The sequence below is a fragment of the Protomyctophum parallelum genome (assembly GCF_964188405.1).
Source record: "Protomyctophum parallelum genome assembly, chromosome: 8".
NCBI classification, from domain to species: domain Eukaryota; kingdom Metazoa; phylum Chordata; class Actinopteri; order Myctophiformes; family Myctophidae; genus Protomyctophum; species Protomyctophum parallelum.
The window spans coordinates 31,298,102-31,321,120 of record NC_139703.1 but is presented as its reverse complement, the minus strand read 5'-3'; the positions used below and the strand labels follow the sequence as shown (position 1 = coordinate 31,321,120).

Here is a 23,019-nt window from a genome sequence, read left to right as displayed (position 1 = left end):
AGAAACGTTCTGCGGTGAAAAAAAAGGTGCGATTAATTTATCTGTAGTTAATCGCGATTAATTTTTCTGTAGTTAATTCATCTAAATTAATCGCAATTAGTCCCAGCCCTAATCAACACTCTACAGTACGTCAGACTAACCCCCCGTAGGCCATAGCTATCAACACTCTACAGTACGTCAGACTAACCCCCGTAGGCCATAGCTATCAACACTCTACAGTACGTCAGACTAACCCCCGTAGGCCATAGCTATCAACACTCTACAGTACGTCAGACTAACCCCCCGTAGGCCATAGCTATCAACACTCTACAGTACGTCAGACTAACCCCCCGTAGGCCATAGCTATCAACACTCTACAGTACGTCAGACTAACCCCCCGTAGGCCATAGCTATCAACACTCTACAGTACGTCAGACTAACCCCCCGTAGGCCATAGCTATCAACACTCTACAGTACGTCAGACTAACCCCCCGTAGGCCATAGCTATCAACACTCTACAGTACGTCAGACTAACCCCCCGTAGGCCATAGCTATCAACACTCTACAGTACGTCAGACTAACCCCCCGTAGGCCATAGCTATCAACACTCTACAGTACGTCAGACTAACCCCCGTAGGCCATAGCTATCAACACTCTACAGTACGTCAGACTAACCCCTTGTAGGCCATAGCTATCAACACTCTACAGTACGTCAGACTAACCCCCTGTAGGCCATAGCTATCAACACTCTACAGTACGTCAGACTAACCCCCCGTAGGCCATAGCTATCAACACTCTACAGTACGTCAGACTAACCCCCCGTAGGGCATAGCTAATTAGCTATCAACACTCTACTGTAGCTTGGTTATCTTCATATTCCGCAACCATTGCTGCTGGTGGAAAACCATGCATGTCAATTTTTTTAATTATTATTCTTAAAAAAATAGAAAAAAGGGAAAATAGCCAATCTACAAGATTGTAGATCTCCGGTTTTGTACTACTTTGTGTGACACTTGCATGACAAACTAGTGCATTAATAAAAAAAAAGAAACGACAAAAACTAACAATTTGAAATAATGGACCTACAAGGTTTTCTCACTAACAGCGATGGTCCTAACTACAGGTGAAGTTGCCCTTGATGTTTCAGAGGATGAGAAAAGGATCAGCTGTTATCGTGCACTGAAAAATAGCAGATCTGGAAGCTCACAACGTGTCGTGGATACAATTTAACTAGATGTGAGTTTAGATCTGCTAATGTCAGCACGCAACGTGATCATAATTATGACAAAGTATAATTGCGGCAGTACAGAATTACAAAACGACATTTAGAAGGAGCAACAGTGACAATTATCATTTCTCAAGTTATAAACGCTATACTACTGAGATGTCGACTTAAAAAACAACAACAATGAAAATGGATCAAGTAGACTACATCAAAATGTTACATCACTGTCAGTAATAAGGTCACTGAACAACATTTCCACCATATTAAGACAGTGAATATCCAAGCAAAGAATGGTGTAAAATTAAACTAGAAAGCTTGACTCACCTTTAGTCAAATTGAAAAGGAAGGCACCTTTTGTTTTTGGCTCAATTCCATTGAGTATGCTCTCATGAATGTGGTGAGGTGAGATGAGTGTACTACGGACAGTGGTGGAAAGTAACTAAGTACATTAATTACATTTACTCAAGTACTGTACTTGAGTACAATCTTGAGGTGCATTTACTTTACTGAGAGAATTTCCAATTTTCAATACTTCTACTCTCCACTACATCTCAGAGGCAAATATTGTACTTTTTACTTGAAAACTTTAGTTACTAGTTACTTTGTAGATTTGAATTATTACAAACCATACATTAACCACTTCAGCCCTATTTAAACTTTGGCTATTTGAAAATAGCTTGTAGATTAGCTCCTTTCAAAAGATTTCTATACGTTATACTCATATGTAAAATGGGGCATTCTGCATAATGAGTACTTACTTTTGGTATGCAAGCAAGTATATTTTGAGGACGATACTTTTGTACTTTTGAAGTAAATTTTGAATTCCGGACTTTTACTTGTAACAGTGTTTCTACATTACGGTATTGATACTTTTACTTAAGTAAAGGAATTCAGTACTTTTTCCACCACTGACTACAAAATTCTTATATCGTCGTTGTTGGGTGGGAAACTTTGTATAATCCAAAACACGTTACTTTTCAGGAAATTGAAAAATAATGAACCTGTGTTCCAATGGATCCAATGTAGTTATTTAATAATAAAAGAATGAACCTGTGTTCCAATGGATCCAATGTAGTTATTTAATAATAAAATAATGAACCTGTGTTCCAATGGATCCAATGTAGTTATTTAATAATAAAATAATGAACCTGTGTTCCAATGGATCCAATGTAGTTATTATTTAGTCACAAGCTCTTGTTAATACTAATCATTGGTTCAATGTTTATATAGAAAAAGAAAAAGAAAATAAAACAAAACACTTTCACGGCTACTTCCAAAATGTTTCAGAACTAAAACGATCTATATGAAATACAGGTGAATATATACGAATCTATATTAAAATAGTATTGTAGGGCATTCATTTAAAAAAAATACATACAAAGTTTAAAAAAACACGGATACAAGGTTTCTGCCCGACATCGACGATATTTCAAGATTATACAGGGGGCTGGAGATTTTCCGAGCCATCTGGATGTTCTCGTGTGATCCTTTTACCCAAAAAGGACCCTAGACGAGTCGAGGTTAAAAAAGGACAAAGTACAGTATAGCTAAAACCAAGCAAGCATTCCTCCTCATAGTGGCTGAGGAGGACCCGAGCCTGTTCGGTTCCAGAGGTAGTCCAGTGGACAATGAGCTTACAGAAAAACAATAGACTCAGGGCTTTGTTCAGACTGCAGACAAATCCGATATCTGATCTTTTAGGACTTAAAACTGTCCACATCACTATTAGCAAGTGATCAGAGTCGGACCTTAAGGCTGGGGCGTTATGACTTCGGAAAAAAACGTCCACCTCGATTACGATTGATCAATGATTTGTTTTGAAATAAATTGTGATCTGCAAGATTTAGATTGGCTATTTTTGCACTCTAAATGCATTTCCGATTATGCTTAGGGGTCCTTGTGTTTTGTTTTTGTGGTTGAGACTTAATTTAAATAGAAATAAGTAATAATAATAATCTGATTCCAATCTGGATAGGCCAAAAATCTGATTCAGGCTGCCAGTGTGAACAGAGCCATAATGTACAGTACATCAGTTGTGTTAGCATTTAAACAGTGCTGAAATATGTGGAATTACATTACCACAGTAATGAAGTCATTTAACCTGTGAAAACATCATATACAAAGTAATGTATTAATGATCTATTTATATGTATGCCAAACATGATATGCATTTCACATAAGGCTAGGTCACAGAAGGGTAAAGCAACTGAGCTCATGTTGAAGGCAATCTTGTTTCAAAGAAATTTGAAACAATCTTTTTCACCAATTGTTGTGATGTTTCTTTCAGTGTTTTCCACAGAGTTCAGTGCTACCCCTCGTTTTTATATGAGAGTGATACAGAGTGTACATACACGCTTGCAATTTACAGTGTAAAATAAAAAAAGAATCTAAAGAATACATGTCATGTTAAAAATGTTATTGTACTAAAAACTTAAAACAAAACCTCATCAAGTTCATGTAAACTATAGGCTCATCTAGCCCAGAAAAATAAAACAAGTGTCATTCCAGGTTTTGACTCATACAGCTTGTAAAGAACACCCACAGGCACTAGTACACAGTAAAATATATGGACTGTTAAGTTTAGGGCGGTTAATGGAAGTAATCAATTTAGGTTTGTAACTAATCAATGGGGCTTAAGTGGTTCATAAGACTAATAATCGATTTACTCTGTTATATCAAGTTATTTAGACCTTTATCAATTTTTTTATATATAAATAAAATATATATTTATAAAAAAAGATCTGTGTGTAACGGTTAATGTTTACATTCCCAGGGTTAAATGAACACTCCAGATTTTGTACTGTGTAGTAGATATTTTATAGGAGTCAGACATGCTGATTGTTTGTACAGGAGTGTACAGTATGTGAGAGTGAGTGTACAGGTATTGTCTTATGTTCATGTACGTTATGTATTTTGAATTTATATTGGTGAGTAGGTGTGCATAAACAGATACTCTTTGCCTGTCTACGATTGAACGTCTAAAATATATGTGTGTGTGTGTGTGTGTGTGTGTGTGTGTGTGTGTGTGTGTGTGTGTGTGTGTGTGTGTGTGTGTGTGTGCGTGCGTCAAGTGTATCCCGTGTGTTACACTGAGGTAGAATCAGAATGAAGGTAAGTGAGGCGTAGTCGAGTGAGGTCGTTGTGTGGTTTTTCATGCTGTGAATGTCAAACAAGGAGATGCACAACAAACACAGGACAATAAGTCAGAGTGAAAACATGTTCCTGAATAGCTTTGTTACCTGAGGTTACATGGTCACGGTGATGAAAGTCATTTATCGGTAATGTCCTGAGTGTGGTCAGATGAGCTGTCAAACACTAGTGCTGCCGACTACATACGGTAGGAGTAGTTTCATTCCAAAATGAGACACCCACAATCCATTCCGGTCGAGCAGAAACCTCTCATCTCTGTATTTTTAACATGAAGTAAAACAGGTTTCCACCCGACAAGAACAAATTGGTACAAGTCACCACAAAGTCAAATTAGTTAAATTAACACACTGGATTTTACTGTGACAAAATGATTGCCAGCTGTAAAATAACACTCCCTTTGTTATCAAGAATGTTGAATTATTATCTCAGTATGGTGGTTACTCACACAACACTTGCAATCGAGAGCCTACAGATTTGCGTTTACTTTTTTTTTTAAATATGCAATTAAAAAAGTAATAATTTTCCCCTCCAAAATTTATGTGATTTTGGAATGAAACATTTCATAATGATGTTCATAATGATGACATCAGCACGTTTGTAAAATAAAAAAATAAAATAACATATGCTAAAAATATCAGTCAAAAGTCTAGATCCCATGTAATAACTGGGAGAAAAACTCTTGATTTAGTACTTGTGGTTCAAGACGAAGTTCTGTTTGGCAACTGTTTCTTCCCTCCACCCTCATCCATCCATTCTGAAACCCAAGCCAAACCCCTTAACACACACGCACGCATGCACGCACGCACACACGCACACCCTGAACAGCCACATCCATAGAGCAACATTAAAACAACAGAGGTATGCCTGCCCATCATTGAAAACAAACCCAAGATACAGTATGGCAATACAGCCGTAAAGAGCAGAAACCATCTCCTGCAGTGAATCCTTCTGAATTCCCCAAGTCCTTAAAGGAGCCCTTCGCCCATTTTCAACCTAATCTTCATATAATTGGTCCTCACTAATGATCATTGTAGATGGCACCATGTATGTCTAGTCACTGTCTAGTGTGTCAGAGGCCTACAACAGAAGGTAGCTTTGGTAATTACAAAAAACGAAAATGTAGGTGGCTGCTTTTAGGCCCACTTAAACAAGTCTCCTTGGTTGAGGTATGATCGTATATGAGTGGGTTGTGTCCTTCTTCAAAGGGGCTGTACCCTCTTTGACCAACTCCCTTGTTGTCCTTAATTGGTTTTGGGAGACATAAATGTGTCAGATTGGGGGTGTCGGGAGGTAGCCTGGCTAATAAGCCAGACTCAAATCACACTGTCGTGTGGTATTTGAGTCTGGAGATGCTGTGTATGGATCTTGTTTCCAGGGGGGCAGGTTAAAACATTTTCTCTTTGACGCAATTGGTCAGAGCTACTGTCAGTCAAAGGTCTCAAGCATTGAACATCACTGTACCAAAGCCCGCCCATATTGCATACAGTGTCCCGATTGGCCACACCAGTTCTCTGGTGTAGGAAATGGGCGTACAATTGAGCCTCTCCAGACCGTAATCTGCCGGCAGGCAATTTTCTTTTTGCCAACGGCTGATTCGGTCTGGCTTATTAGCCAGGCTAGTCGGGAGGCTGAATATAAATGGAATTTCCAGACAATCAGGTTTGCCACCTCTACTTACTAATCTTTTGTAATATAAGAACAATGGATTCTATTTCAGCATGTTAACTTTCCAGGAAGAGAGAAGTTATAGTTTCTATTAGCTTGGAATCTCTCCATCGCTGATGTCATCGGTAGGCACTAGGCAGGTTGCTGAACTGTTCGTAGCCCACCAATGAGATGCAGAGTGAGTAGACTGAAATGGAGCCATCTTACAACGAGCATCACCATCAACCGTGCATGAAAATGGGCGAACTGCTCCTTTAAACCTTTATACTTTGTTGCATGCCAGTGTCGTGCACAGAAAATAGCGGATCTACAAGCTCACAACGTGCCACAGCACAACACGTTGTGAGCTCATCAGCTCAGCTGTGAGATCGGTAATTTTCAGTGACATGACACGATGCGCGGCAAGTATGAATGGGACATCAGAGCGGATGTGGGGATCAATTTGTATCCCTCTTTGACAGAGGCCAAACTATGAGGTAAAGGCAGAGGGCCACTGTTTCTCTAGTCTTCCTCCTGTTCTGGAACCTGAGATGGTGAGGCTTCAGGGGACGAGGACCCCTCCTCAGCTTCTCGTGAAGGGCCCTGAAACACCAGGGACAAACAAGCACTGTTGTCAGTTTACCTTTGTCTCTATACATGCTGAGGGCTTGACGCCGAAACGCATCCGTGTATGCTGTCCGTGTACCGGAAGGCTATTATTTTCTTATTGTGTTTATTACTTTATTACTTTGTCTCTATACTGAATGTCATCACTATCGAGGAGTATCTCTGTATTTCAACTTTTAATGTTTTGTTTTCCGCAAATGAATGCCCTACAGTGTCAAACAAAACATTGCAGATCTACTTAAATTTGAATAGTGAGAAGTAACAGTTTTGGCCGACAGCGACAATATCTTATTTGTGTAGTGAATGAAGTAGGACTGGCCGATATGACCGTTAGCTCAAGGACTGTTAACACATTCAGACCGTACAACGTGTGGAAACGTCATAGCTAATCCAACCGACTGATTGCGACGACGTGTGACGTGTTGGCCTATCCTCCTTGCTTTTCGCGCATGCGCTGTCCCGTTCACTTCCCTGTTTAGCGATCAGAAAGAAAGGCTTGCCACGCGTAATCTAGGGAGCTCTCCGTGGTTTTGACCAGATGGCTATACTTCATTTACTTAAATGTAAATAGCCAAGCTACAATCTATTCTCACTGATACAAATTCTTCAAAAGAAAACATTTCAAGGGAGAAGAGGAAAAGAGGGGGGAAAAAGGCAAAAGAAAAGTAGAAACGTTTTTTTTTTTTTTGCTTGCTGCCAGATAGCTACAGTAGCTTGTCCCAGGAACAAGGATATGAAATTCAGAGGCATTTGACATTTCTACATTTTAATGTACTTTTTAATTTGAAAGTATTTATGAAAGCATGTACTTTTGAATACTAATGTATTTTTTTAAAGTACAACTGTAACTCAACTACAAATTTGACACAGCAACTTTCACTTGTAGTGGAGTAATTATTTGACCAGGAGTATCTGTATACTTTTGACTCGAGCACTGGGGTTTGGTTTATGTTGTTACTGTGTTAGCAGCAATAACCTTATACCAGCATGAGTGTTAAGGTGTCAGTGAGTGACTGTGAAAGCAGGGAAACGAGTCCACCTGTTAGACACCAGTAATGTTGAGGAAGAGGACCGTTATGCCAGGAAACAGAGAAGACAGGGGAAGAGAGAGAGAGAGAGCAGTTAGATCAGGTTTCCCCTCTTCAGCTTGACTCATTCTTCCCCTTTGCGTGCGAGCATCTGAGAAAGGGAGTCTGCCTATAACGGTTTCAGTTCTTGCAACATCTCAAAACTTCTTTGAAACTACTTTTCAGAAGAGAGGATGCGATAAGACAGATGGAGAAGAGGGCATCGAGGAAACTGGCCCCTTTGGCTCGAAAACGGTTGTGTAATATGCTGAATTGTAATGTGGAAAGTTTCTTACTGAACGACGGGCGTACTTTTAATTCCCTGTGAATAATGATACTTAACCACTTGAAGAGATTTGGTGGCGGGGACGGAGAAAGCAGTCCGAGTACAGTTGTCACTGAAGTCTGTTAAGACTGTTACTAGAACATTTAAAAATGGAATGTGCAAAAGGACATATCAGGTGTAGAAAACTCATCACATCTGCAACGATGCTTGGTTGAGGACAGATATTTTAAGAACGGTTCACAGGCCTGCCTTACCTTATGATGAAAGAATGCATTTACATTTATTTTAGGGATGTCCGATCAGGTTTTTTTGCTCCCGATCCGATCATTTGATTTTGAGTATCTGATCCGATCATTTGAAAATGACGTGATCGGCCCCGATTTCCAATCACGTGATCGGATTGGGACAACCCTAATTTATTTGTTCGTTTAGCTCTTACATTTCAACATGTACTACAGAAAACTGTGGATCAAGGGCACAGACGCCAAATAGAAGTTTTTGTCTTACCTGGTGTCCTTCGACTGCCTCTAAAGAAACCTTCTGGGGCTGTGAAGAGAGGTGAATCGGACAATTGGCTAAAAGAGGATTTGAAACAGGTCTTATATCCATTTTCAGGCCATGCCGTTTCTTTTTTTATCCCACGATTTTGTAACCCAGTTTTTTCTTTTCACCCAGTGCCAATTATCTAATGTAATCCTGGGCGCTACACTTCCTCTGCCAACCTGGGGGGGCAGCGGACTGACCTCATGCCTCCTTCTATCCATGAGGAGTCCAAGCTGCTTCTTTTCACCTGACAGAGGGGAATTTCCCCGGCCGGTCGTAGCGCGTGGAAGGGACACGTTATTCCGACCAGTTCCTTTCCCCTCCATCAGGCGCCCCGGCTGGCCAGGGGGAGGTAGTTTTAGAGACCAGGATTACGGCATGTTTTTGTGAGGGTATCTACCCTAGGGGACACAGGGAGAACATGCAAACTCCACACAGAAAGGCCCTATCGCCAACCCCCGCCTCGGGTATGGGCACTGATGACGCGGAGGAGGGAACACGCCGCCAGTGCCCACAGTGTCCCCAGCGGGAATCAAACCCAGGACCTTCTAGCTGTGAGGCGACAGCACTACCAACTGTGCCACCGTGCCCCATGCCGTTTCTACTGAAGGTGAAATCACCATGTTAAGGCTGTTTAGGACGGGACACGCCTTGATAATTCAAATGCGAGGCGGACAGACTGTCACCATCACTGATCACATACCCAAAGAAAATCCATTCTATTCTACCAAGTGTTAGTTCAATAAAATAATTATTAATTAATTGTCTCTTTCTGTCATAGTGGCATTGTCCTGCATCAGATCATGTGTCCCTATCCAAATCAGGTTCTCCAATGGTTTTTAGACCAAATACAACCACTGCAGTTGTTAGTTATATTGTATTAACAATAACATACTCTACCATACTGGTCAAAATAAAAATGTATTAATGACAATAAGTTGCATACTGGTGGAGCTCTCATTTGAGATCTGGTCTCATGGTTCCTTGAGGGGGTTCCAAATGGCACATCCATTTGGCTCCATTTGTACTCTCTCAGAGTTATAGGTGTCCTTGAAAAAGTGAGCACCTGCACTGTGCTACACTAAATGGAACAGAGCCTTCATTGGTATCATTGACAACACCCACACTATGAAAGAAGGAAGGAAGAGGCTGCTGAGGATGGCTGCTGTGCATAGAGCCTATACACATAACATAACATGTTTACGTGATTGAATTTGTCACATACCCATTTCCTTGGTCGCCCACGTGGTCGTCTTCCCCCAACCGGCTCTTGTTTCTGAAGCAGAGTAGATGAATGTTTTTGTGACATTGGACATTGGACTTTGGAAGAGCATTGGGCACAAGTCACTACAATGCAATGATTTTTTTATTTTTTATATTATGAGGAGCCCCTTCACATTAACATAACATTAGAATGCTGCGTTCACACAGGCATTGGCAAAAGATGCAAAGATCACTCAACCCCCTCCTACACTCGGACTTGACCCCCCTCGGACTCGGTCTTGACTTGGACTCGCTTTAGGTGGACTAGATCCAGGGGTTCTCAACGTTTCAGGCAGAAATGCTTTGGCCATGTCTTGCGATCCCCGCCCGGCCCCCCTCCCCACCCCAAATACAAATTGACCGCTACAATAACCTTAATAATAGAGAAAATACATCAAAATAAATACTGAAACCAGATATAACTAGAACTGCACTCTGTCGAGTGCATACTTGCTTGTTGCACACTAGTAGGCCATAAATGGCCAACTAGTGCGCAAGCAGAGCGCGCAAGTACTTTCGACCGCTGTAAACTGTCAAATCTCAGTATCTCTGTGAAGGAACGTTTGAAATGTATAATTATTAGATGTAACTATTTGCTACCTACCTACTTTATGCATATAAACACCTAGTATTATTAAGTATGGTTCAAGTTTCTATCTATATAAGAAATACAGTTTTATCGATGTAGATATATTCTGGATCCCTTTTTAGTTTTTTAAAGAAAAATAAATCATTGATATGTGATGAAAAAAATGGTATATGAACTGAATTAAAATATGTTATACAGTATAATTATTCTGTAAATTGTGGAATCTCAGTATCTCTGTGAAGGAACGTTTGAAATGTCTAATTATTAGGTGTAACTATTTGCTACCTATCTACTTTATGCATGTAAACACCTAGTATTATTAAGTATGGTTCAAGTTTCTGTCTATATAAGAAATGCAGTTTTATCGATGTAGATATATTCTAGATCCATTTTTAGTTTTTCAAAGAAAAATAAATCATTGATATGTGATGATTTTTTTTTTATATAAACTGAATTAAAATATATTATACAGTATAATTATTGTATTATTTATTGTAAATTGTCAATTGTTTTCAATGTATTTCATCTTGGACTATAGTGATATTAATACTAAATCATGATCAGAGTAATATGTGTCTCTAAATTCAATTTCTGTAATAATACTTTCACATTTGTTAAAATATACAATATCTAAAATACTACATACGTAATCTGTAGGTATATTTGTATTTAATAGTTTAAAGCCTAATCTTGACATGTAGGTCTTTATACTTCTATCTTTCTCAGTATTATGGTCTTCATTGAAATCTCCTATTATCATAATTGCAGAAGTCGGAGATGATAGATATTTTACCATGTTTGAGAAATTTAATTTCGAAAGGTCTGTTTTAGGTGATCTGTACCTAAGAATGATATATAGATCTTTATCTTTTACATGTATACATAAGTGTTCTACTTTTTCTAATATCCCGATTTCATTTTGAATTATTTCAATGGAAATATCTTCTTTTATAGCAAACATAACTCCCCCACCTATATCTTTTCATATACACACCACGTACTCTGGTCCCAGCAGATCAGGCACAATTTGCTATTTTATTTTGACTGATTATGTATATAGTATACGTATGACTAGCAGCTCTCAATGATGACGTAAGACATACGTATACATATACATATAATATATAGAGTATGTAGTTGTAAGTTGATTAGCGGTATACTGTGGTTACTTTGCGCCAAAAACCGTGACAGCCAACCCGCCATTTTATGCGTATGCAAGAAAAACAGCAAATCTGTGCTTGGTTTGCTGGGACCAGATTACACAAATGACCATATTTCTTACGTCATCATTGAGAGCTAGTCATACATATACACACCACATACTCTGGTCCCAGCAGATCAGGCACAATTTGCTATTTTATTTTTTACTGATTATGTATATAGTATACGTATGACTAGCTCTCAATGATGACGTAAGACATACGTATACATATACATATACTATATAGAGTATGTAGATGTAAGTTGATTAGCGGTATACTGTGGTTACTTTGCGCCAAAAACCGTGACAGCCAACCCGCCATTTTATGCGTATGCAAGAAAAACAGCAAATCTGTGCCTGGTTTGCTGGGACCAGATTACACAAATGACCATATTTCTTACGTCATCATTGAGAGCTAGTCATACATATACACACCACGTAATCTGGTCCCAGCAGATCAGGCACAATTTGCTATTTTATTTTTTACTGATTATGTATATAGTATACGTATGACTAGCTCTCAATGATGACGTAAGAAATATGGTCATTTGTGTAATCTGGTCCCAGCAAAACAGGCACAGATTTGATGTTTTTTTGCATAAACATCAAATGGCGGGTTGGCTGTCACGGCGGTTCCCGCCCAAAATGGGTTAATTAATTTCTCAACAAATCGACACAAATTAATTCAAATAGATATTTTTTTAATTGAGTAAATCGATTTGTCTAATTATTAACCACTTTTAACACCATATCGTTCTTCTCTTTTCTCTTTAGCAGAGTTTGGCAGACAGCTTGGGAGTATAGACTAGACGCCTTAAGAGACGACGTCACACCACCTCCCATAAGATGCAATGGAAAAGTTCTGCAATCACGTGTAAAAAATGCCCCATCAAACTTTTATATGCTGTTTTTATCCCAGTGTGGAGGAAGAATGATTAGGATTTGTATTGTGATCTCTCGCCCTTGAAATATATAATCCATTGGTTTCTGTTGTGTTTGAACAATAATAGCAATTCAAAACAGTTGTCCTCAAAACCACACCTCCAGTCGCTGTCATAAGAACGGGAGGTGCGCTCATGAACACGGCAGCAGAGCCTATTTGTGCACGGCTGCACGCGCACCTGCAGCCCATCAAATATAATTTATGCTTCGTCCCGCGATGGTGCACGCAGACCTCGCACGCAGACCTCTAAGCTCACAACAGTCGCGATGTGATGTGAGCTTGTATATCAGCTGTTCTCTGCGTGCAGTACTGTTGCGCAATGAAGAATAAATGTCTCCTAGGGTGCATCTCACTAGCCAACACACAAGAGAGATTGAATGGACTGAAAACATTTGTAAACAAATAATTGGTCTATATGCTAATGTGGTGAACCTTTGGTGTAGCACGGGGCCCCTTGTTCTTGGGATTATATGCTAATGTGGTGAACCTTTGGTGTAGGACGGGGCTCCTTGTTCTTGGGATTATATGCTAATGTGGTGAACCTTTGGTGTAGGACGGGGCTCCTTGTTCTTGGGATTATATGCTAATGTGTTGAACCTTTGGTGTAGCACGGGGCCCCTTGTTCTTGGGATTATATGCTAATGTAGTGAACCTTTGGTGTAGGACGGGGCTCCTTGTTCTTGGGATTATATGCTAATGTGGTGAACCTTTGGTGTAGGACGGGGCTCCTTGTTCTTGGGATTATATGCTAATGTAGTGAACCTTTGGTGTAGGACGGGGCTCCTTGTTCTTGCTCCCTCTCGGTCTTCCTCTGGGTCGTTTTGGAGGTAGAGGTCCAACAGGTTCCTGGAGAGAGACGGAAATAAAGCAAAAAGTATATTTTCGTGATGGCTATTTTATTTATTTACATTGTTATAAAATAATTAAAAGATAGAAGTGATATCATTTTGTTAAAAAAGGCGTTAAATAGCTATAGATTATGAACGTAATCATTGCTACAGTAAAGTGCTTGTCCAGTAACAGGAGTATCCCCATCTCTGCAGCTCTTGATAAATGTCTACTCTCTCTCCTGAATGGATGAAATTGCTTACCTACCTAAAAATAAATGTATTTTCTGTTTATTAAAGAGCTAATAGATATTCTATAGAGAAAATACTTTAACTACTTCTCACATACGTTTTGTTTTAAGCATAAAACATCATGTCGTTAATAAATTCAAGGACTAAGGGGGAATAAGGGAGGAATTTGAAAACAATCACACTTGTGTGAAGTGAGGGGCTGCCACATGATGTGAGGCATGGTGATTTTTTTTTGGGGGGGGGATGTTGATTTTTGGGTGAGCATGAATAAGATAAACATTAAAAGTCCACAGACTTGGCTGCCACATGACTTCATGTCTGAAAGCCATGGGCGTTACTTGGGAGGGGCATCTAGCACTTCCAAAGCCTTCCCCACCTGCTGCTGCTTGCGTGGCCGGCCCCTGCCCCTGCGCTGAGGCTCCTCCGGTGTCTGTGCCGCGTCTGGCTGTGGAGATGGCTCCGTGGTCCCCGTGTCACTCATCCTTGTGTCTGTCCACCAGCTTCAAACAGTGCAGGCATTGAAGCACAACGCAGAGGCCTCCAGGGCTTAAGTAGATCTCAACGATTTATCGGAGGCTGGCGGGTAGAGAGAGAGAGGATAATAATGAATGACAATGTCTGTCTGATCTCCTTTGCAGCTTTTGCCACTGTATGTTTATTTTTGAGGTTGCAGACTATATAGCCCCTCCTATATCCTAGCTTTTGATGTGTGTCCACAAACGTTGTCCTACACAGTCATTAAATTCCCATTGAAAATGAATGGCGAATTTCAGTGCCTGAGCAAATAGTAGTGTCTATTTTACACCATGACGATGTACGGTGATAAGAGCACCCCTCACTTCACACACGGTGTGACTTTACAGTATACAGTGGAATATGTTATGTGCATCTAATGTCGCTTCCACACCTGTACTTTAGGTAGACGTGACGCTAGCCTCTTCTATAACCCATTCTGGATGGGAACCCGTTTTGGTGGGGTTTTTTTTAATATTTTTTATCCCATGATTTTGTAACCCATTTTTCACCCCTGTGTCAATTATCTAATGTGATCCTGGGCTCTACACACCCTCCGCCAATCTAGTCCCCATATATGGGGGACATGGGGAGAGCTTGTAGGTCTGCTATTTTTTTGTGGTGGAAATCTTTGAATATATATTTCAGAGCGAACGTTTTTAACTAAAATATTTGCTTCTGGGGGATCCCTGGAACAACATATTTTGAGATGGGGGTCCGTGGCCCAATAGAGATAATTCTGGGGGTTATTCAGAAAACTATTAGGATCTAGGGCCGATTCATACTCCTATTTTACCGCTGTTTCGGCGCTGTAGTGCCGAAATGATTTCGGCTCGTCAGAAACTTTCAGTAGCACCGAAGAGCCGACTTTAGGACGGTACCCGTCCCCCCCCCCCCCCCGTCCCCCCCCCCGAACCTCAAATGACGTCAAATTGTAGGCTCTACAGCGCCGAACCGACTTTTATTCGGCTCTAAAATAGGAGTATGAATCGGCCCTTAGAAGCCTTCTTTTTTTAATCGCCATCAGTCCAAAATGGGATAAACAGCTTTTGTCCCCACACTCTCAAGATTTGCCATTGACAATTTCATCGTCTACTCAGTCTTATAGTAGAGTAGAGTAGAGTTTATATATTTTGGTCATTATAACAAATCAATACAGTGCCTGCTTTCTTTTTTTCTTTTGCAAAAGAAACACACCAAAAAGGTGTAGGCTGAAGCCTAAGCTTATAGTGCCTACCCTTCTAACAGATAAATGGCTTTCATAGGTAAAATAATACAACGAAGCAAACATGTGAACACCCAGACAGTTTTTTAAGTTACTTGATTCAGTATTTAGATATTTGATATTAATTTTAGCTGCCCCACCCCCTCCCTATACAAACCCATTGTAACTTCTAACTAATTTTAACCAAAAACACTTTTTTCTGGTGACTGATATTGTCCTGATATTGTCCTTCTAATACATGTTTTTTAATTTACCGTTTTAATTTATTTTTAAATATTGTTTGGATTCTTTAGTCTCTTCGTCTTTAGTCTCTTCGGCAACAGTAAATGAAAAACTACGTCCTCCTCACGTATTAGAAGGACATTATCAGTCAACAGAAAAAAGGACTGGTGTTTTTGATTAATCTATCATGGTTAAAATGGAGTTTGAAGTTACAATGGGTTTGTATAGGGAGGGGGCGGGGCAGCTAAAATTAATATCAAATATCTAAATACTGAATCAAGTAACTTAAAAACTGTCTGGGTATTCACATAAGACTGAGTAGACGATGAAATGACCAAACTATTTTTTTAGGTTTTTAGGTTAGGACGTAAAGTGAGCGTAACGTGAATGCATGCGGGGGGTGTCAGGGACTGGGCGTTACTGTGTGTGTGTGTGTGTGTGTGTGTGTGTGTGTGTGTGTGTGTGTGTGTGTGTGTGTGTGTGTGTGTGGAGGCACAGTGGAGACAGCAGCGCAAAATGTATCCAACGTTTACAATATGTACTCATTGATGATCCGATCATCATGTAAGGGATAACGTATGGCTGAGTGGTCATTGTTTATAGACAAATCACCAACAGGCTGATTAACCACAGATGCGAAAACAAGGTATTTCCTTGCTTGGTAATGAAATTCCATAAGCTGGCCAGCGTTTGCCCAGCTGCAGCACAGTCGGAAGACAAGGAAGTGAGTTGATCAAATAGAATCCATTTCCAGGTACTGCATTGTCTATTCCTCGCTCAAATGTTTGCAATGTTTAGCTGTAAATGACATTGTGTGTGTGTTTACATGGCTGCCATGTTGGAAACAGCAGTACATCAGCGGGGCACAGAAGCTCAGAGGGTTTCATTAGGCATCGGTCTGTTATAGAGCGGAGCGGTCATTATCCAGAAATAACAGACCACTGAATTTGGCGATTGACCAATCAGAATGAAGCATTCAACCAAGCCATGTAATAAATACAATTATTATGCATATGCCATGTTAGTTACAGTTACATAGATCATGCTGAGCTAAACACGTTTAATTTTGAAGTATTTATATTTAAACGATTTGAAGATAGTCTCCACTCCCCACACCCAGTGATAGCGCTCCATATTTACGCACAGACAGACAGTAATCCACCACATTTTTTGCTTAATTTCCTTTATTTGATGCGGATCGAAATCGGGTGCGCTTGGAAGTGAAGCGAAACCCCTGTTTTTGGCAAACTAGAATGCGTTTGTTTGATCCACACCAAGATTTTTTTTTTGCTTTTGTGCCTTTATTGATAGTTACAGTGAAGACAGACAGGAAAGAGAGAGAAGGGGAGAGACATGCAACAAAGGTCGTCATGAACGGGACTCGAACACGCGGCACACTGTCAGGCAAGAGCCTTTATGTGGCATGCGACTGGACCACTAGGCCACCGGGTGCCCCTCCGCACCTGGTTAGAATTCTAATGAGCCTTCACCCCTGGACAATACGCAGCAGAATTTGTTTTAATCGCAGTAAAACATCCTGATGTTAATGAGACATAAAGCTACATTCAAACCTGGATAGTTTGAGCGGCGCGATTGCAAAAAAAGTCAATAGAAAAAGGAGACATTGCGTGAACGAACCGAGCGGTCGCCTGGTATCTTCAGCCCAGCTGCAAAGACCCACCTGAAGCGACCTTCGCTTCCTTCCCCACCCCCCGACTCCACCCATCGCATCCTGACAGCCAATCAGCGTTCGTTGATGTTGTCCAGGGCCCCAGCAATGTTTTGGCTGTTTTATTTCAGCTCCAACTGGACTATATATATATATCAGTGGTTCTCAAAGTGGGGTCCAGGGGGTCCTTGAGGGGGTCCCTTACAGCTTTGTAACTCTGAGAGTGAAAATATTTTGTACACTCTCAGAGTTATGGAGGTCCTGGAAATAAAACTATTTGAGAACCACTTCCCTATACAGTACACTAGTAAAAATCTAGTTGATTGGAGGCCCCCAGGGGTCACTCCTCCTATTTTCCCTCTATACTAAATATCTTTGCTGAAAATAGCCGATCTACAACCTCGCAGATCAGCTATTATCGCAGAATGTTCACCCCTGAATAGGGACATATGCGCACACACACACACTATAGGGTTCAAAGACTGACTGACTGAAACTTCATTGAATGCTTCAATTTTGCACCGTGCATTAACGCATGTTTGTTGTTTGTACAGTACAACGTTAACAATTCACAGGACTACCCCCCCCCCCCCCCCCCCCCCCACCCCACCCTTCAGCTATGCTCGATTCGTCATATTGATGATTCAAATTCACACAGGGTCCTTTTCGCAGTGCAAGCGTGAGAACTGCTTATATAGCCTTGGTGGCATATCCGTCATGGCAGGTTCATCCTACACAGACAGGGCTTTGGCAAACGCAGGGAAACATGAGAACGGTTTGCAGTGAACTAAAAGTAGCACAGATATTCACAACTCAATATACCATCCAGAATGTAGATGTGAGCTCTAGTCTATATACCTATACTCTATATCCAGTCTCTGCAGGTTGCCATCAGCACCACCAACCAAGTAGCCTACAATACATTTACTCCACTATACTGTCTGTGCCTACAGTTTTGAGGTACTGAATAGGACTTTTACATGTAACAGAGTAGCCTATTTCTACATTGGTATTAATTATATATATATATATATATATATATATATATATATATATATATATATATATATATATATCCATCCATCCACTGGTTGGGACTACTTGATGGATGTTTCTTTATATTACTGTATTTGAACTTGGGAAGATTGACAGCTTCACATTGGTTTTTACCAATTAGCACATTATTCTGTCATTAAACATGCTAATTAAGAGTATTTTATATTTACTCAAAATAAGAGTTAGGCTACTCGGATGCTGGTAAATTCAACCTTCAATGGGGTAAAGTAGCCTATATAATTAATAGATATTCAAAACCATTATTCGGGTTAGTATTATTATTTGATTCATCATCAAATAATAATAATAATAAGTCTAGCCTATTGGCAGTAGCCTATTTAAATCTGCAAAGGAGCAGGAAGTTATCATTCAAGAAAGCTAAGCTCCATTCGCCATACATTAAGTTGGCCACAAACGCAAACGAGTGTTGCTCATACTTCTGGAAGTGGGACATATAATACAGCCCATAGCCTAGGCTACTCCACCAGCACACACACACACAACTCAAATTCAGAACTTAATGTTCTTTTTTCCATATAGCCTTCGAAAGAGGGTTAAGCAACTTTAAGCAATGCGTGGAGCAATCAATAGAAAGCTGGCCTTTCGTTTCCACTTACAATAACTAAACGTAGATCAGCTCTGTGTGTGTAAATGACACCACAAGACTTTGACTATAACCCCCGACGCAAGAGTCCAAACGAACGACCATAATAGTAAGAAGCTAATGTACAGATCTTCACATGCACGGCGTGGGATATTTCCACCATCACCCGTGTGTAACTGGCATTTAAACGCATTAGTCCGTGATAATATAGGCCCGCCAGACTGTGTCTGTGTTGTCAACAAAAGCAGCAAAAGTCCCAGAGAACAACATGTAATTTGCAGGTGTAAATCTTCTCATGTTATTCGGTTCAGTCAGATCGCCAGACATCTCAATATAAACTCCCTTTAACATGTATGAGACCAAAGACTGATAAGGGGGGGGGGGGGAGAAAAACATGTTTTTAACTTACCTTGCTACAGCACGACCTGTTCTGGTTTGAATGGGCTGGCACTTGAAAGTTTAGACCGAATCTGTCTAGAAAATGTTTTTTTTAAACTGGTCTTGCAGCAACTTTGACAGTCGAAGAGTCGATCGAGCTTCTTATTGGTTGGAATGAGACGGGAGACGGCAATCTCAGGCCCGTCTTCTTCGATCGGGAATGTGTTTGATCGGCCAGACAGACGGACAGACAGACAGGGCAGGCAGACAGACGCTGTGTGCAGGCCAGGGTGGTGTAGTATAATGGGTGGGTGGGAGTGAAGCCGAGCGCTATGCATTGCACACTTTCTCTATTAAAGCATGCGTCGAGACCCAGAAGAACTAACTGCAGGAGGAGTGGTAAACACGGAACTCCGCCCCCCCAGGGCGCCCGGACCACCCACTTGAGAGCAGACAGACAGCATCAAACAGGACCCCCATACATTAACATGATGACCCCCCCCCCCACACCCATACAAAAGTTGTTAAATGTTTCAAAAAGTGACAACATTTTCCAGGATCTTTTGTAGAAGATGTAGGGTAAATGTGGTTATAGGTTAAACTGATTTTGATGCTATATCTATATTTTGCTGGGGACCACCTGGAACCTCCTCAAGTAGCCTAACTTCTCTGTCAAATTATTGTAGTGGGTTAAAACACTGTAGCTCATGAGATGTAGTAGTAGTTTATAAAGAGTACTCCAAAATTCACTTAAGCAAGTAGCCTACTTGAGTAAAATGCATTAGCTACCTTCCGCTAGCTATAGTGGGATACTAAATATATTTAGATGGCCAAAAGGATGTGAATGTGATTGAATTGCAGTGTACTGCAAAAGGTGCAGGGTACCTGTCTTCAGTGTCTTGTTAGATTAATCTTCTTTTTGAGTAACAGAAATACCAATAGCATATCTCTTCAGGCTGTACAGTTTAGGCTACTGTATTGAATGCCTGTTTTTCTCTGCTCATGCGCTGTATCAACACAAACTAAAGCAGTGTGACCAAGATAGTGTTTTCTCTGTGTTTTACGTCATTGTGATGAAGACTTTTGGTCTTTCCAGTTTGCAGCAAATTGATTAAAACAATAATAATAAATAAAATGCAGTGGCACATTCCATGGGTTGCTGGAGCTCATGGAGTCATTTCAGGTGAGCATGCTGGAAAACGGCCAGAGTGCACAACATTTGCTCTGCTGATAATACAGCACACAACGGTGTCGTAGACCGGGGGGGAAAATGGATCTACAAGCTCACAAGGCGTTGCATCGCATTGCAACACTAGCCTTCAATCAGGCTTGAAGAGTCAGACAAAAAAGTGTTATATGCTACCATGTTTAACCAGCAGTGCATTATGTCAACATTTCGTTTTCAAAATGTTATCTAAATTGATACCAAAACAATTGCTTTGTCATAAGAATGATCATAATTTGTCTGAAACGAAATTGAGAACTGTTGAAGGTCATTTCTTTGTAGAATTGTTTGTTTCATAACCTCTTGTTTCCAATAACTCTTCAACAGTGATGGAGAACTAACATATTTGTTTTAGTCATCTACTATCAAAATTAATACTAACTTACTAAGTGAAAGTTAACAAATCATAACTGCCAACCTATACCGCTGAAGCCTGTGGTGGAATAATGGTCATTTATGAATCTGCAACATGCTGTTTGCTACGATTGGTGTCTATTTTCCACATTAAATATATGCAAAACGTTGCACATTAATTGTGCAAAAATGTGCGCTGTAACCTAAATACCACCATATATGATGTGTACAGGAAAAAGAAAGTGCCTAAATGTGTTGTGCAATTTACAGAGGCAGAAAGCATGAGACAGAGAGGGGGGGGCGGGGGGGTTATGAGAGAGAAAGAGAGAGGGAGGGTGGAGTGTGTGTGTGTGTGTGTGTGTGTGTGTGTGTGTGTGTGTGTGTGAGAGAGAGAGAGAGAGAGAGAGAGAGAGAGAGAGAGAGAGAGAGTGAGAGAGAGAGAGAGAGAGAGAGAGAGAGTGTGTGTGAGAGAGAGAGAGGGAGAGAGAGTGTTCTGTGTCTGAGATTCTGTTGGACTGTGATCTTGAGGTTTATTTAAGCTGAATTCCGTGGGCTCATCAGGACTGGGTTACAAAAACCCTCCTATAGAAGTAGAAAGAATGTGCAGCGCATACAGTTCTGCATAAGGCACAAAGGCATGTCTTTAGAGATGGGGGCAGGCATCAAAAGACAGGCAGAGGAGGGATTTCTTTAGAGAGACTGGGGGCAAAGAAGGTATTTCGGAGCTCCATTCAACGGCAGGGGAGAGGGGAGGTGTAAAGTTGTTTTGTGGGTGAGAGGATATCTGCTGGGGGACATTAGGAAGTCAAAGTTTGACAAAAGGAAACACATTTGATGGTGGCGCCCGCAAAGACACAAAGATGCAGGCACACACACGCTGATGTTGTATGTACAGTAGGCCCACGGCTACATATAAAGTCAGTGATTAAAGTATTAGGCAGTTGAAAAAAAGAGGAAAGCAGTTGGGATTTGTTTCTAAACTTTGTTGTTAGATTTGTTTTCTTTCTGGGCAGGGCATTTTGACTAACGGTGGTACAAAGCGTCAGTGCAACGCAAACTAAAATCATTACACTCCCATATAGAGGTTAAAGAGAGTCAACAGTGACGGCAAGGGCTCCTTAAAGCAACATTGAACTCCAGAGTTCAGAGCGAGCTCGACTGCTGTGGTGACCCTACATAACCTGACGTTTAGTGTCACATTCATATGTATGCACGTCATCATCGCTGTCGGGTGGAAACCTTCCATGTCCAAAACTGTTTTAGTGAATCAGGGAAAGAAGATCCTTTGTTACAATGGACCCAATAGTTGTTATTTAGTCACAGGCTCTTGTTAATACCTTTTATAAAACCCACAGAAACACTTTCACTTTAAAACATTTTCCAAAATAGTGAAAATAGCAGATCTACAAGTCCAGGACATGTTACGGACGAAGTAGGGCGTTCATTTATGGGGGAAAACGTTGAAATGTGGAGATACAAGGTTTCTGCCCGACAACGGTGATATCTTATCTTTTACCTTTCATGTTAAAGCTGAGGTCACACAAGTCAAAACTGGGTCACATGATTCACTCTATTAGATTATTACAACAAAAGTAACAAATATCCGTGAGATAATGGCTGGGATCCTGTACCGTTGCAACATACACGTGTCCTGCTTGAATATGTATCTGTCTAAATATTAATGGCCATAATATAATATCTTTGTATGCATGTGTGCTGCTGCTTATATGATTCACTTTTGAAACTAGCCATTGAATTTATTCTAGCAATGCAGCTATTTTATGCAACTTTGGATACGTTTCAGTTAAAATAATTGAAACGATAACAGACTAAATAACTGGGGGGAGAAAATGTAAATAACAATACATGTTTAAAACATGAACTTTGCCCTTTTACCACACTTTCAGCATGTGCTGTGTGCTCAAACACAGCAAGAGCACATTGTGTTATAATCGCCCCTTATATATACATACATATACTGAGTTCAGTTAATAACTGAGTTAATAACTGAGTTCATAGATTCATTGTAGATCGACTATTTATTTTTAATGAAGAGATTTGGTTGTTGATGTGAAAAGGCTATCCAAATACAGTTGTAACTCAAGTCCATCTGATTGAGATTTCTTTTAAACAAATGGAACCCTGCATAGGGTCATTGTGGTTGTGGTTTCTGTGGA

General features: G+C 40.4%; 1 protein-coding gene across 1 annotated transcript; it reads right to left on the bottom strand.

Annotated features, from left to right (window-relative positions):
* Window positions 1-4,634: 4,634 nt before the first annotated feature.
* On the bottom strand, window positions 4,635-19,484 carry LOC310863135 (uncharacterized protein). The gene is made up of 6 exons (XM_083771287.1): window positions 19,295-19,484; window positions 13,973-14,172; window positions 13,280-13,363; window positions 9,747-9,797; window positions 8,486-8,524; window positions 4,635-6,601 (listed from the first exon to the last, which is right to left on the bottom strand). Exons 2-6 carry the CDS (start codon window positions 14,075-14,077, stop codon window positions 6,521-6,523), a joined length of 360 nt encoding a protein of 119 aa, XP_083627413.1. The 5' UTR covers window positions 14,078-14,172; window positions 19,295-19,484; the 3' UTR covers window positions 4,635-6,520.
* Between the last annotated feature and the right edge of the window lie 3,535 nt (window positions 19,485-23,019).

Excerpts from the sequence above, each read along its gene's own strand:
- LOC310863135 (XM_083771287.1), bottom strand. The coding sequence starts at position 14,077 with ATGAGTGACACGGGGACCACGGAGCCATCTCCACAGCCAGACGCGGCA. Across the intron at positions 9,798-13,279 it reads AGCCCCGTCCTACACCAAAG|AAACAAGAGCCGGTTGGGGG; the intron begins GTTCACTACATT and ends ACTCTGCTTCAG. Across the intron at positions 6,602-8,485 it reads AGGCAGTCGAAGGACACCAG|GGCCCTTCACGAGAAGCTGA; the intron begins GTAAGACAAAAA and ends CTGGTGTTTCAG.